This window comes from Ceratotherium simum, chromosome 35 (genome assembly GCF_057802395.1).
Source record: "Ceratotherium simum simum isolate JZ-2026a chromosome 35, ASM5780239v1, whole genome shotgun sequence".
Lineage (NCBI taxonomy): Eukaryota > Metazoa > Chordata > Mammalia > Perissodactyla > Rhinocerotidae > Ceratotherium > Ceratotherium simum.
This window is the reverse complement of record NC_141934.1, coordinates 25,277,688-25,290,336: the sequence shown is the minus strand read 5'-3', so window position 1 is coordinate 25,290,336 and position 12,649 is coordinate 25,277,688. Positions and strand designations below refer to the sequence as shown.

Below are 12,649 nucleotides of genomic sequence, written 5' to 3'. Positions count from 1 at the left end.
CAAAGGGTTAAAAACCACTGAATACAGACAGGGACATGAAATTTATTTGAAATCAATGTCAAGAATTGGTTGCTCTTCTTCTGGGGAGTAGCCAGACCTCGGCGTCTGGAATGATCTATGTGCTTAAAAATACCACTCGCCACCATTTTCTCCAGGTAATTTTCCATCCCTGCCCCCACAATCAAGGGGAAAAAAAGTAATTCTGCAATCCTACCGAGCTATTAAAAAAAAAAAATTAAGCGGTAAAATAGCAAATCTCCCGGCGCTGAAAGCGAGGAGGAAGCAAGGGACCCACGCGGGCCTCGGGCGCCGCCGGGACCCCAGCCCCCCAAACTTTGCCAAGTTGCGGGCGCCGAGCGCGCCCGGAGGCGCGGGGCGCGGCCGCGGGCGGAGCCACCCCCTGACGCCGGGCCGCGGCGCGCCGGGCCGCCCCCTCCCGGCCCGGGCCGGCCCCGCTGGCTCCGCTCAAAGTTTGCGGCCGCCCCTCCGGCCGCCCGCCCGCCCGATGTATGGGTGATATACTGCAGCGGGTGTCAGGGTGAGGGACGGCCATATTTGCCGGTGCGGCCCGAGCCGTCAACAACAAAAAGTGCGCGGGAGCTCGGCGGGCGCACGGACGGGCGCACGGACGCCGGGGCCGCCTCGCCGCCGCCCGGCCTCGCCGCCGCCGCCGCCCTCGCGGGCCTGGCCCCGCTGCGCCCCGGCGCGCCCCGCCGCTCGGGGGGATGTCTTACAAACCGAACTTGACCGCGCACATGCCCGCCGCCTCCCTCAACGCCGGTGAGTGGGTGCGCCCCGCGGGCCGCGCGCGCCGCGCCCCAAGTGCCGCCAAGTTGGGGGCCCGCGCGCCTGGCCCCGGCCCCGGCTCCCGGGGGCCCGCGGCGGCTGGGGGCGGCGGGCACCGGGTCCCGGCCCGGGGCAGCGCGGCCGCCGCCGCCGCCGCCGCCATGATTCCGGCGCCCGCGCCGCCAAAGTTCGCGGGTGCGCCCCGCGCCGCGGCGGGCCGGGGCCAGGGCCGGGGCTCGGGGCGCGGGCGGCCCCCGCCGTCCCCCCCACGCCGGCGGCCGAGGGCTCGCGGGGAGCGCGGCGGGCGAGGGCGGGGGAGGCTTTTCTCTGCTCCTTTTTCCTCCGGCTTTTGGGCGGCTCGGCGAGGGCCCCTGCCGGCGGGAGTGGGGAGCAGCCGGGCCGCGCCGGGAGCAGGGCACGGGGCGCGGGGCTCGGGGCTCGGGCTGCCCTTGGGGCGCGGGGGACAGGCCCGGCGGGGGGCCGGCTGCAGGGGTGCACGTGTGCAGGACCAGGGCACGCGTAGGCAGGGCTGGGGGGCGGCGGCGTGCCAGGTGCAGCGGTTCCTGAGGGCGCGGGGTGGCTGGGGTCACCGGCGGTGCAGGGCACTGGCTCGTCCGTGGGGCTCGGCCTGGCGCGCGGGAGCGGGACTCCCAGAACAGGGCACAAGGGAGGACCCCGCAGGCGTGCGCGGAGTGAAAGAAGTTGGAGAAGACCGGGGGCTTCTGAGTGCCTGCGGGAGGTGAATGGGGGCTGCACTTCAGCCCGGGCCCCGCATCGCGGAGCCCCCAGTCTGGACCTAGAAGGCCCCCTCCTGCAGAAGCCGGGGGGCCATCCTCTCCCCTCGGGGCTGGAGCGGGGCGGTCTCCGGAAACTCCTTCAAAAGTTGCTCGGCAGCTTCAGGCTGTGCCCAGGGGCTTGCCCCAGGGACCGAGGGAGACATGGGGACGGGGAGGTAAAATCGTGGAGTTCAGGGGTAACCGGCTTTGTCTGCTCACCAGGGTCCTTCTCCTTTAGACACTTGGTTGGAAACAGACTTGCAAAAAAGTGAGGCGCGTTGGGGGTGGGGGGGCAGAGGCCTTGGGGAGGGGATTGGCCTTGTTGGTCAGAAATGCCACGTTGGCAGTTGGCCGCAAGTTTGGGGCCTTGTCTCCAAACGTTGACTCCGTAACTCCAAAAATCTGAAGAGGGACCCAGAAAACCATATGTATATGTGTGTGTGTGTGTGTGTATATAGATACACACACACACACACATATATATATTTTTTAACTTCTTGGACACAGATTTGGGGATTGGAAGGGTTAAGATTCAGGGTGCGGATGGGGGGATAGTTGAATTGGTCAGATGTGGGCTCTGAACCCCAAGAGCAAACAGCCACTGTTTTCTCTGCTGTCCCCACCTCCTCTGGGGTCTGCAGACCTCACCAAGACAGGCTTTGTGGCCAGGTAGGATTCTCGATGCCTCCTGCATCTGTCTCTGAGGTGGGAGGGGTGGAGGTCTGGCTGCCTGCCTGGACAGAGGGGAACTCGCAGGCCTGCCCTGGTATAGTTGGGGCAAGGGCCCTAAACTGGGACCTTTGGGGATTGGGGTCACAGAGTGACAGGGGCACCCACTCAGAACCCCTGAAGCCCTGTTCTGGTCTGGCTAGCACCTGTACACAGGTTTTCTTCTTTCTCCTGTGGTGAATTCCAGGAGCAGTGCTGAGGTCCCCAGATCTCTGGTGTTTTTTTGGGGGGGTCTTGCCCCCTCCCCGTGGACCCCTTTAGGAAGCCCTGATCTCCCCCTGCCATTTGCATCCAAGATGGACTCTCCGCAGCCGCTCCTCTGGCTTCCTTGTCATCATCCCTCACGCCTTCCAGCCCTGCCTCCTGCTCACGGGTTGCCAAGCCGCGGCCTGGCCGGCGGTGGCAGTGGCTGAGTTAGACAAAGCCCCCGCCTCCCTGCCGGAGAGCGCCCCCCCAGGCGCCCCAAGTGGCGGGAAGGCCGCCAGCTCCCCAGGCCCAGGCCGCTCTTTGTCTGGCGTGGGGGCGGGGAGCTGCGCCTGGCCCCAGGAGCTGCTGGCCTCTGCCAATCCCTCCCTCGGCTCCAGGCCCTCCCTGGTCCCCGCACACTGCACGCATTGTCTGCGATGCTCCAAGAAGGCCATGCTCACACCCAGTCTGGCTTTCTCCCTGGCCTCCTGCAGCCCGACCCGCTGGCCCTCCCTGTGCCTGCAGGAAGGAGTGGGCATGAGTGGAACTCGGGGCCCTTCTGCCAACTCTCTCCAGGACCACAGACACCCCCCTCTCAACACAGAGTAATGGATGGGCACTGGCACAGAACCGGGGTCTCCCACCACGTCACCCAGGTGCCTGAGCTGTTGCCCAGCTCCTCCCCCACCCCAAACCAGGCGATTTCTCATTCCTCGACCCTCTCCCTTAGCCCCCCAAGACCTAACCCCAGCACCATGTAAGAGCAGGATCTGGAGCCTTTGGGCATTCTGCTGGGAACGTTGCCTCAAACAGATGGAGAAACTGAGGCCCAGAGAGGGAAGGGCCTTGTCTAAGGTCTCACAGCCAGGTGTGTCAGGCTCAGCCAGACCAGCCCCTAGTCCAGGCCCGTGCCCATAGGAGAGGAGACGGGTCAGGGAGGCGGGAACTCAGTAAAGAGAGCAACCAGAGGAGGAGGACTCACCTCCTGCCAGGGAGTGGAATCTTCCAGACACAGTGAAGTGCAGTGCAGTGATACATGCCCCCACCCCCCCAGTCTCCATTTAGCATCCTGGCCTCCCAAAGGGGTGCAATAACTTGCTGTGGTCAGGATTGGAACCCAGGTCTGGGGCTGCGAAGCCTGAGCGACCCAGACCACGCTCACTGCCCACATCAGAATGTTCAGGAAATTGGGGTTTGGCTGATGTGGAGGGGAGCGTGGGGGGACACCCACCCTGCCCCATCCCTCTGCTCTGGCCCCTGTGCACCCGCGGCTGCCTTGGACGGAGGTCGCAGACATGCTCACAGTGTGTCCCTGTCCTGAGCAGCACGTTCCAGCAGCGCAGGCGGATGGCAGCTGAGGCTCCGGGCAGCACAGTGATGTGCCCAGTTCCCAGCCTAGAGGTGGCAGAATTCTGTGTTTCCTGACTGGGTGTCCCGTGCTTGAGCATAAACCTAGGCCCCTGTGGGGAGATCCAGGGCAGGGCTGTGACGGAGGAAGACGTCTTGGGTACCAAGCTGTCCCCAGCTCCCAGACAGAGGGGCGGGCGTTGGGGTGTTGGCCTCTCCTGTGCTGTGTGGCCTGGGGCAACGCCTACCCTCACTGGTCTGTGTTTCTCTACAGGGAGGGGCTCCAGGGCCCTCTAGGGCCCCTTCCAGCTCCATCTGCTTGAGCTCCTGAACTTCCTTCCTCCCCTGCCCCTCCCCTTGCCCACACCAGATGGGCAGCTGGTCGCTTTGGCCATCTTGGCACCAGCTGTCCATCCCCAGGGCCAAGTCTGCACAGCCTGCTGTGTGCGTGCGAGAGAGACCGTTTGGCTCTGGGGGAGGCAGGCAGAGGGGGAGCTACTCCTCGGCCGGGCGTGGAGGCAGGCGGGCAGCTGCCGAGGAGGGCTAGGTAAATTCTCCATGGTTACTGCTGTTTGTAATTCTGCAGGACATCCTTTACCCGCTAATGGCCACCCGGGCGCCATTATGGGTCTGCGTGCTTCCAGCTACTGAGCTGGAGCCAGAAAATTCCCTGCTGAGGACCTTCCCATCCCCATCCAGGAGATTCCATTCTGAGCCGGGCCCTGGCCCCACATAGTCCCTCACTGCTGAGGGACAGTCTCTGAGTGTTGCAGTCCGTAAGCGGGGCCTTACCCCTCCTCTTTTGGGGTGCGAGCCATCCAGGCATAGAATCAGACTGTCAAGAGTCCTGTCCCCTCTTTGAGGAGGAGGCAGTGGGCTCAGAGAGGTTGAGGGGCTTGTCTGAGGACACACAGGGAGGCTGTGATATACCCCAGATTCCTGACTTTGAGTCCAGTGCACTGTCTCCAGCCAGGGTTGGGTCTCAGATCTTCCAAACCCTCCCCCTGTTTTCCTCACCATATAATCCAGCAGACATTTGGGCACACAGGACCTCCTAGCCCCAGTGTGGACCAGCCTCAGTAGCAGGTGGGCTCTTGTGACAGCGATGTGACTCTAGGTTATTAACCTCTGGGGAGCAGAACCCAGGGAAAGGGTACTAGCAAGGATTAGGCTGAGAATAGCAGCAAATTTCATCCTTGGTACCAATCCTGACTGCATGGATGGGAAGGAGTTCTGTGATTGATTAGCGATGTCTGCTGTGGTGGTGGGTGTGAAGAGCAGTGGCCTGTTAGCTACGTTTTATTATCAATCATCTAGGCTGAGTGTCAGCCATGACCAAACTAGAGGACAGGAGCGGTTCTCTATCCTGTGAAAAGACCACTGTTGATGGCATGGGTCCTGGGCAGAGGGACTGTTGCAGGACCCAGAGTCCTCACTTTGGGTACCACTAGCCAAGGCTACCTGATTGTGATTCCTGACTCTTCTCTCCTTCCCCATAGCTGGGAGCGTCCACCCGCCCTCCACTAGTATGGCAACATCCTCACAGTACCGCCAGCTGTTGAGTGACTATGGGCCACCATCTCTAGGCTACACCCAGGTATGGCAGCAGGGCTGATGCATGGTGGGAGGGGCTCTGGGGTGGCCTGGGCACTGAGGGGACACGCTCCCCATCGTCTGGGGAGGGGAGTGGGTGGAAGAGATGAGGAGTAGAAATGACAGAGTGGAGCAGTCATGTGGGCCTCCTCAACCCAAGGCCTTGGCATCAGAACAGAGAGGTGGACATGAGAGATGGGAGGGGTGGGAGAGCCCAGGGAAGGCCTAAAGCCCTGAGAGCCACAGTTCCTGTTGAGGCCACCACCTGATGTGTATCCCTGGTGGGTCTCCTCGTGCCTGATTCCTGGGAAGGTAGACCCTGACTTTGACTCTAGATCTGGGCTTGACAGAGGAGGGGGGACCCCATTCCCATCAGTCCCCACAAAGTCTGGCCCCAGAAAAGAGGAGGTTGGGGCCTGTCTCCTCATGGAGTCCAGATGCGTTTCATGGAGAGCTGGTGGTCCCTGAGTGAGGCCACTTGGGTTTACACTTGGTGCCACCACTTACGAGACTGTGACCCCCACTTGGCAACCTCACTGAGACTCAGTTTCCTACAGTCAAGTGGGGTTAACACTCGTACCAGCTTCCCTGGGTTGGTAGGCACGTCAGTGGAGTAAGCCATAGCTTCAGCCACGGCCGGCACCGGCCAGGGAACTGCTGCCATGGGGAGGGACCTGGCCCGGCGCAGCCCTGGGTGCCATGCATCAGCCACAAGATTCTCTCCCGTGGCTGGAACTCGGCCACGTTCTGAGGTCACCATGGGGCTGTCGCTCAGGGTGAGGTGGTGGCTCCCTGGCCATGCCCCGCCAGGCCGTTCTGTCCTGGGAGGAGAGGCAGGAGCGGGCCCGGGAGTGGGACCGCCTGAAGAAGCGGCGGCGGCGGTGGGAGGACAGGGGGAGGCGCAGCCTGGAGAGGAGGCAGGACCGGGAGGCCAAGAGGAGGCGCTGGGAGGATGCTGAGGAGCTGGCCAAGGAGAGGAGGACGGACCAGGGGGCCAAGACACAGAGGCGGCGGAGAAGGAGGGAGGAGCAGGCGAGGGCCTCTGGAGGGAAACGGCCGCCCTGATGTAGCTGGAGGAGGAGGAGGAGGAGGAAGAGAGGCCCGAGCAGGTGGCCTTGGCCCACAGGCCACTGGGAACCCAGCCTCCTTGATCTGGGTGCCTGCTTGGGGCTGTTGGTGGGGGTCTGGAGAAAAAGGGTTTCTGTGGGGTGGGCCCTACCCCTGGGGGAGGATGGGTGAATTTAAACACATTCTGGGGGGCCTGCCCGGTGGTGTAGTGGTTAAGTTCACATGCTTTGCTTTGGCGGCCTGGGGTTCACAGGTTTGGATCCCAGGCACGGACCTATACACTGCTTATCGAGCCATGCTGTGGTGGCTTCCCACATATAAAGTAGAGGAAGATGGGTGCAGATGTTAGCCCAGGGCCAATCTTCCTCAGCAAAAAGAGGAGGATTGGCAACAGATGTTAGCTCAGGGCTGATCTTCCTCACCAAAAAAAATAAAATATAAATAAGCACATTCTGGGCTCCGTCCGATGGTCTTTGGCGATATTTGTAGTCCTGCTGACCCCAGGTGTGGCCTCCATCACGTCCACTTGCTCTGGACCCTCAGCCCCTGGGATGTCCTTGCTCATCCATCCATCCGTGTCTCAGGAAATTCTCAGTGAACCCTTCCTTGTCGAGACGAGCCAGTCTGTTTTTTAATTTGAGATGATGAAGGAGCTTTGTGGGACTGGGGTGGTTTCCTTGAGTGTGCGAGGACAGCAGAGAGGGCTGCCCTGCTGGTCGGTAGGGGTCCCTCAGAGGGGACGTGCCTGGCCCCAGCAGAGGCAGCAGCTCTGGAGTCTGGGCCAGACTGCCGTCCCTCCACCACCTGCCCCGGGCTCGGGCCTCTCCCCACCCCTGCCCTCGCTGTGGCTGGCACGTGGTGGGGTCCTGACCGTGGTGTTGGGGTCAGGTTAGGGTTCAGTTCATCTGAACCCTTTTCTTTCTGATTCTAGGGAACAGGGAATAGCCAGGTGCCCCAAAGCAAATATGCTGAGCTGCTGGCCATCATTGAAGAGTTGGGGAAAGAGATCAGACCCACCTACGCAGGGAGCAAGAGCGCCATGGAGAGACTAAAACGAGGTACGTCGGGGGCCCCGACTCCCTGACAGGGGCCGCCTCACTGCTGGGTGACCCCAAAGCACTGGCCCTTTAACTGTTTTGAAAGATTTTCTGGGGAAAACGTTGGAGGGCGGGGGAGGGCAGAGTCCCCTACGCCACAGGGGCTCCTGTTTTGTCACAGAATTACTATGGGATGTGGAGGCGTCAGGCAGGGGTGAGCGGGTCTGTGGGATGCAGGCTGTCCTTGGGATCTGATGGGAAGGGGCCTAGCGGCCAGTTGTCTTCAGGTGGGGCTTCTGAGAAGGGCAGCCCCAGCCAGTGCGCTTTCCTCGCCCTGCGCGCTTCCTGGGGTCCACGGCTTTACAAGGACTCGGTAGCCGGATCCCGCGGCTCTGTCTCTTGTCTGCCCGGCTCCTGCTGACCGACACTGGTCCCAGGGAGCCGTGGAGACCAAATACAGCAGGCTCCCTCCTCCGGGTGAGGCCAGGGACACGGGGTCACGGGGTCCTGCGTCGCCCTCCGAGTGGGCGAGTGGGTCTGTCCTAATCTGGGGAGGGAGAGGGAACCCTTTGAAGTTCTTTCATGGTTGAAGAGGGAGGGAGGGAGGGCGGGAGGAGGATGCCACAGAGAAGAAGTGACTCACGTGCAGATGTGACCGACCAGCTGACTTCAGAGGGAAGGGAAATAGGCTGCTACCTCATGAAGTGAGGGAAGGGCAGTGGAGGGAAGAAAGGAGTTCTATTTTAGAAGGTGGCAGTTCAGAGCAGCAGTGGCCTGTGTGCGAATCTAATTGCAGGAGGGATTTAGGGATTCTTCAGAAGGTTAGAGAAGCAACTTTGGAGAAAAACAAGAGAAGAACATTCTTTGGCTATAAATCTGGGGCATCAGGGGGCCTGCTGTCGAGGCCGTGACTCCACAGCGATAGGCCAGCTGGCTGGGACAGGCTCCCATGGAAAGCAGTGGGCTTCCCTAGTGTTTATGAAGCCTTTGTGAAGAGACTGCCTGCGAGGCAGGGTTGGGTGAGAACAGGCCCAGGCGTGGGGAGGGACTGGCAGTTAGAGTCTGGAACCAAAGAGGGCGTGGGGGAGACATGGAGCTCATCCCCAATCCAACCTAGTGGGTCGGGGGCATTGCTGTGCTGTCAGCACAGCTAGAGTCAGACAAAGCAAGAGTCCTGGCAACTGGAGACTGGTTACCCAAATGGAAATCCCTGGGAAGATGCTGGACCCCAGAGTCTAAAAGGTGGTCTGCAGCCACCCAAACAAGCCGGTGGTTGAAGTCAACACGTGGACATAACCTAGTGACTGCTCCGGGGCATATCCTGGGCGAGCAGCTGGTCCCCCAGTCACCCTGACCAATAGCCGAGCCCGGGCTAGCCAAGTTTACGTCATAGCAGGGTGAAAAGGGGTCACAGGGGCATGAGGGCATCGGGCACATTGTGGATAGGTCGGCAAACTACAGCTGATGAGCCAGGAATGGTTTTTACAGTTTTTAGTGGTGAAAAAATATGATTTGGGGACATGTGAAAATTACATGAAATTCAAACTTCAGTGTCCATAAAAGATTTGTTGGAATATGGCCACACCCGTTGCTTATGTAATGTCTATGGCTGCTTTCATGATTCAATGGCAGAACTGAGTAGTTGTGACAGAGACTGTGTGGCCCACAAGGCCTAAAATACTGCTATCTGGCCCTTTATGAAAAAAGTCTTCTGAAGCTCTGAGAGGTGAGATGTGTGAGGTGTGGACGCCTAGGTGACTTGGGGACGTCATTCCCAATGCCATCTGGGAGTCAGCTCTTACTAGGAATAGACTCTTGGCGTCTATTACAATGAGATCAATATTTCAAGAAGTTCAGTAAAAGCAAAAAAAAACAAAACCAAAAGATAACCCCCAAACCATAGAGATAACAGATGGGGGAGAGCAGTAGGGCAGAAGGTGGCTCAGAGACCCGGGAGTAGGATGCCATGGTGGACTAAAAGTTGAACGCAAACGAGCAGGAGTCGTCCTGCACCCCACCACTTGCAGGCCGCCTGACATTCGTCAAGCCCTTTCTGGAGTTGAGAATATGAAGAGGCCAGAAAACAGTAATGATTTGAAGGCGTGGGGTCTCCAAAATGGGTCAGGCTTGAAGAATTGGGTGCAAACACATTCACTCCCGTCATCTAACAGCGTGTCATGGAGAGAGAGCTTGCTGGCTGTCACCTTGAGTGCAGGAGGACATTTTTAGGGAGGCATGAAGAGCAGTGTTGGCTGGGAGGGAGGGGCTTTGAGGGGTGGGATGGGACATTAGAGCCTTTGCAAACCGCTTGCATACCTGGGGCATTGGGCTGCAGGTCCCAAGTGCCTGCCAATGTGAGGCTTTTACGCTCGTTGTGAAAGGGCCCCCTTCCTCTTCTGCAATGGCTTCTGCCCGATGATTCCCAGCCCTTGCTTCCCTTCCAGGCATCATCCACGCGAGAGGACTGGTTCGGGAGTGCTTGGCTGAAACGGAACGGAATGCCAGATCCTAGCCACCTTGTTAGAGTGGAAGGTTTTCCATCTTCTTCCAAGACAAGAAGTTACAGTTCGTCTCCCCTGTTCAGATGAAACTCTTGTTTTCAAAATGGTAACAGTTTGGTTTCTCTTCCTCGAACCCCTCCCAGGGTTCACCAGGCTCTGAACCTACGGTCTTTAAGATTGAGAAAAGATTTTGCAGTTGACTAGGATTTACATTTTAGTTAGGAACTACCTAGGTTTTTTTTTTTTTTTTTTTTAAGCATTGGTTCAAAAGATGCACGTAAGTTACCTATCTTACAGCAAACTCTTGTTGGCCTCCAAGATACCACTGTCTCGCTTTCGTCTTCTCTTGAGTACATTTATGTTAGCCAGATTGTTCTCTGTTCCTTTCCACAAGCTCATACAACTCTAAGGGATTTGTTTTTAGTGCATACTGACAGCACGCTTTTCTTAGTAGCTGGACGGTCCCCGTTTGCCATACAGTGTCGATTCTGCTTAATGTAACTTCTTTTTTGCTTAAGCATTTGCATGACTATTAGTGCTTTGAAGTCAATTTAAAAGATGCACAAGTTATAAATACAGAAGAAAGAGCATCTACCCAACCTAACAAGGACCCTGAACATTTCCCTACTAAGACTGTCTGTAGATTTCAGTTCTGCCTTTCCTGTAAGTGGATCCAAATATCTGGAAGAAAATGACTAGAACTGTTTGCATCTTTGTATGTATTTATTACTTGATGTAATAAAGCTTATTTTCATTAACAATTTGTATTAGGATGTGGGTTCCTTGAATTCCTAAGTGGTATTTTTTTTTTTTTCCCGAGGAAGATCAGCCGTGAGCTAACATCTATTGCCAGTCCTCCTCCTTTTTCTCCCCAAAGCCCCAGCAGATAGTTGTATGTCATAGTTGCACATCCTTCTAGTTGCTGTATGTAGGATGCCACCTCAGCATGGCCGGAGAAGTGGTGTGTCGGTGCACGCCCAGGATCCGAACCCGGGCGGCCAGTAGCGGAGCGTGCGCACCCAACCACTAAGCCACGGGGCCGGCCCCTCCTAAGTGGTATTTTAAAAAACAGCTCCTTAGTGAGAGCTGGGAGAGCCTGTCAAAGGGTATTTTCCCACTGGCCCTTTTGTGTGATGATGTCATTGGCACCATACGCTGGGGAAAGATGTGTTTGCTTAAGTCAGGAGGTGGGGATACAGTGAAGTTGCGTCACGGATGCGTTTTAACTGCAGCACACGTAAGTGCGTGCCAGGAAAGAAAACAAGACAGTGGAAGCAGTGTTGCTGACTTTGCCCCCCCCACCGCCACCCCCGCAATTAGGACCCTCTAGGTTTGTAGGTGCTTATCCTGTGAGCATTTCCTGGGTGCTGCAGGAATCTACTTTCATACAATGTGGCCACTAAACTCCAGCTAGCTTGAGTTCATCTGGTGCTCACAGGAAGAATTACCGGCTCTGGTGCTGAGAAAACACTGGGGTGGGTGTGTTGGATGTGCTGTGAGTCTGTGGTGGTCTCCACAGTGCCTTCCAAAGAGATTCTGAGGGAAGTTTTAATCTCAGCCTTAGGCACTGCTCCCCATGTAAGGAGGCTTCGCCTTGGTTGGGGGTAGACTCGGACAAGGGAGGCGTGAGGCAAGGTCCCAGCCGTGGTAAGTGTAAAGGCTGTAGGAATGGGTTCCAGGGAGTGGGCTCGCCTGCATCTCCTTCCCGCACATGACAGGAAATTCAAAAGGGTACAAGAAAGGCGACGGACGTTGAAGCCTCTGTCCCTCCTGTCTGCAGCTCCCAGTTTCCCTTCCCCCTCTTCCTGGTTTCTGTATACCATTCCATCTACTTTACTTGACTACCTTCCAAGTGGAGGTTGGAACGGGGAAGGGGTCTACACACTATAGCCAGAGGTCGAGAGAGCCTCACATAGAACACACTTAAGCTTCCAAACCAGGTCATGTCAAGGTGAGAAGAGCCTTAACTGGCTGCCTTAATGGTAAATTTATTTGGACCGGTGCTTTGGGCATCCAGTCTGGGCCTGCTGAATGGACCAGTCTTGACTGCAGAAGTGAGGCGGGCCCTGTGTCTGACAGTGGCCTTCTCGCCTCATCATATTTCCCCCGCTCGTTTTATGCATGATGTGTTCTAACAAGCCATTAACCATGCCTAAAACACCCCAAACAATTGTAAGGTCAAATCCAGCATGAGTGATGGTATTGAGCACATTTGCAAACAAATGCAGTTTCTGGAACCTCATCTTTCATAAATCCACTAGTAAATCAACATACACGGAGTGACGTGTGTATTTCCACATCAGGGAGGTTACCTGGTAACAGTCTATTAAGCTAATGGGGTAAATGGGCAAGTAACTTACTAACTTGTAAATCTTTTGCCATCTTGGTTTTTCTTTTATTCTCTTCACCTGACATTAAGCTAACTGACATCTAAGTTATCAATGAGCAACGACCTCCTAGCAGATGACAAGGTCGCACTAAATGCTATTAATGTTTGACTCAATTCTACAGTTCTCCACAAAAATAGACCTTATTAATATTAATACAGTCCTGTGCCATGTAAGACATTTCAGTCAATGACAGACAACAGTGGTTTCATAAGATTAGTACCACATAGCCTAGGTGT

The 12,649-nt window shown here is 57.2% G+C and overlaps 1 protein-coding gene across 1 annotated transcript; it reads left to right on the top strand.

Moving 5' to 3' along the window:
* Window positions 1–510: 510 nt before the first annotated feature.
* CDK2AP1 (cyclin dependent kinase 2 associated protein 1) lies at window positions 511–10,784 on the top strand. The gene is made up of 4 exons (XM_087423402.1): window positions 511–780; window positions 5,324–5,421; window positions 7,417–7,543; window positions 9,967–10,784. Exons 1-4 carry the CDS (start codon window positions 726–728, stop codon window positions 10,032–10,034), a joined length of 348 nt encoding a protein of 115 aa, XP_087279528.1. The 5' UTR covers window positions 511–725; the 3' UTR covers window positions 10,035–10,784.
* The last annotated feature ends 1,865 nt before the right edge of the window (window positions 10,785–12,649 follow it).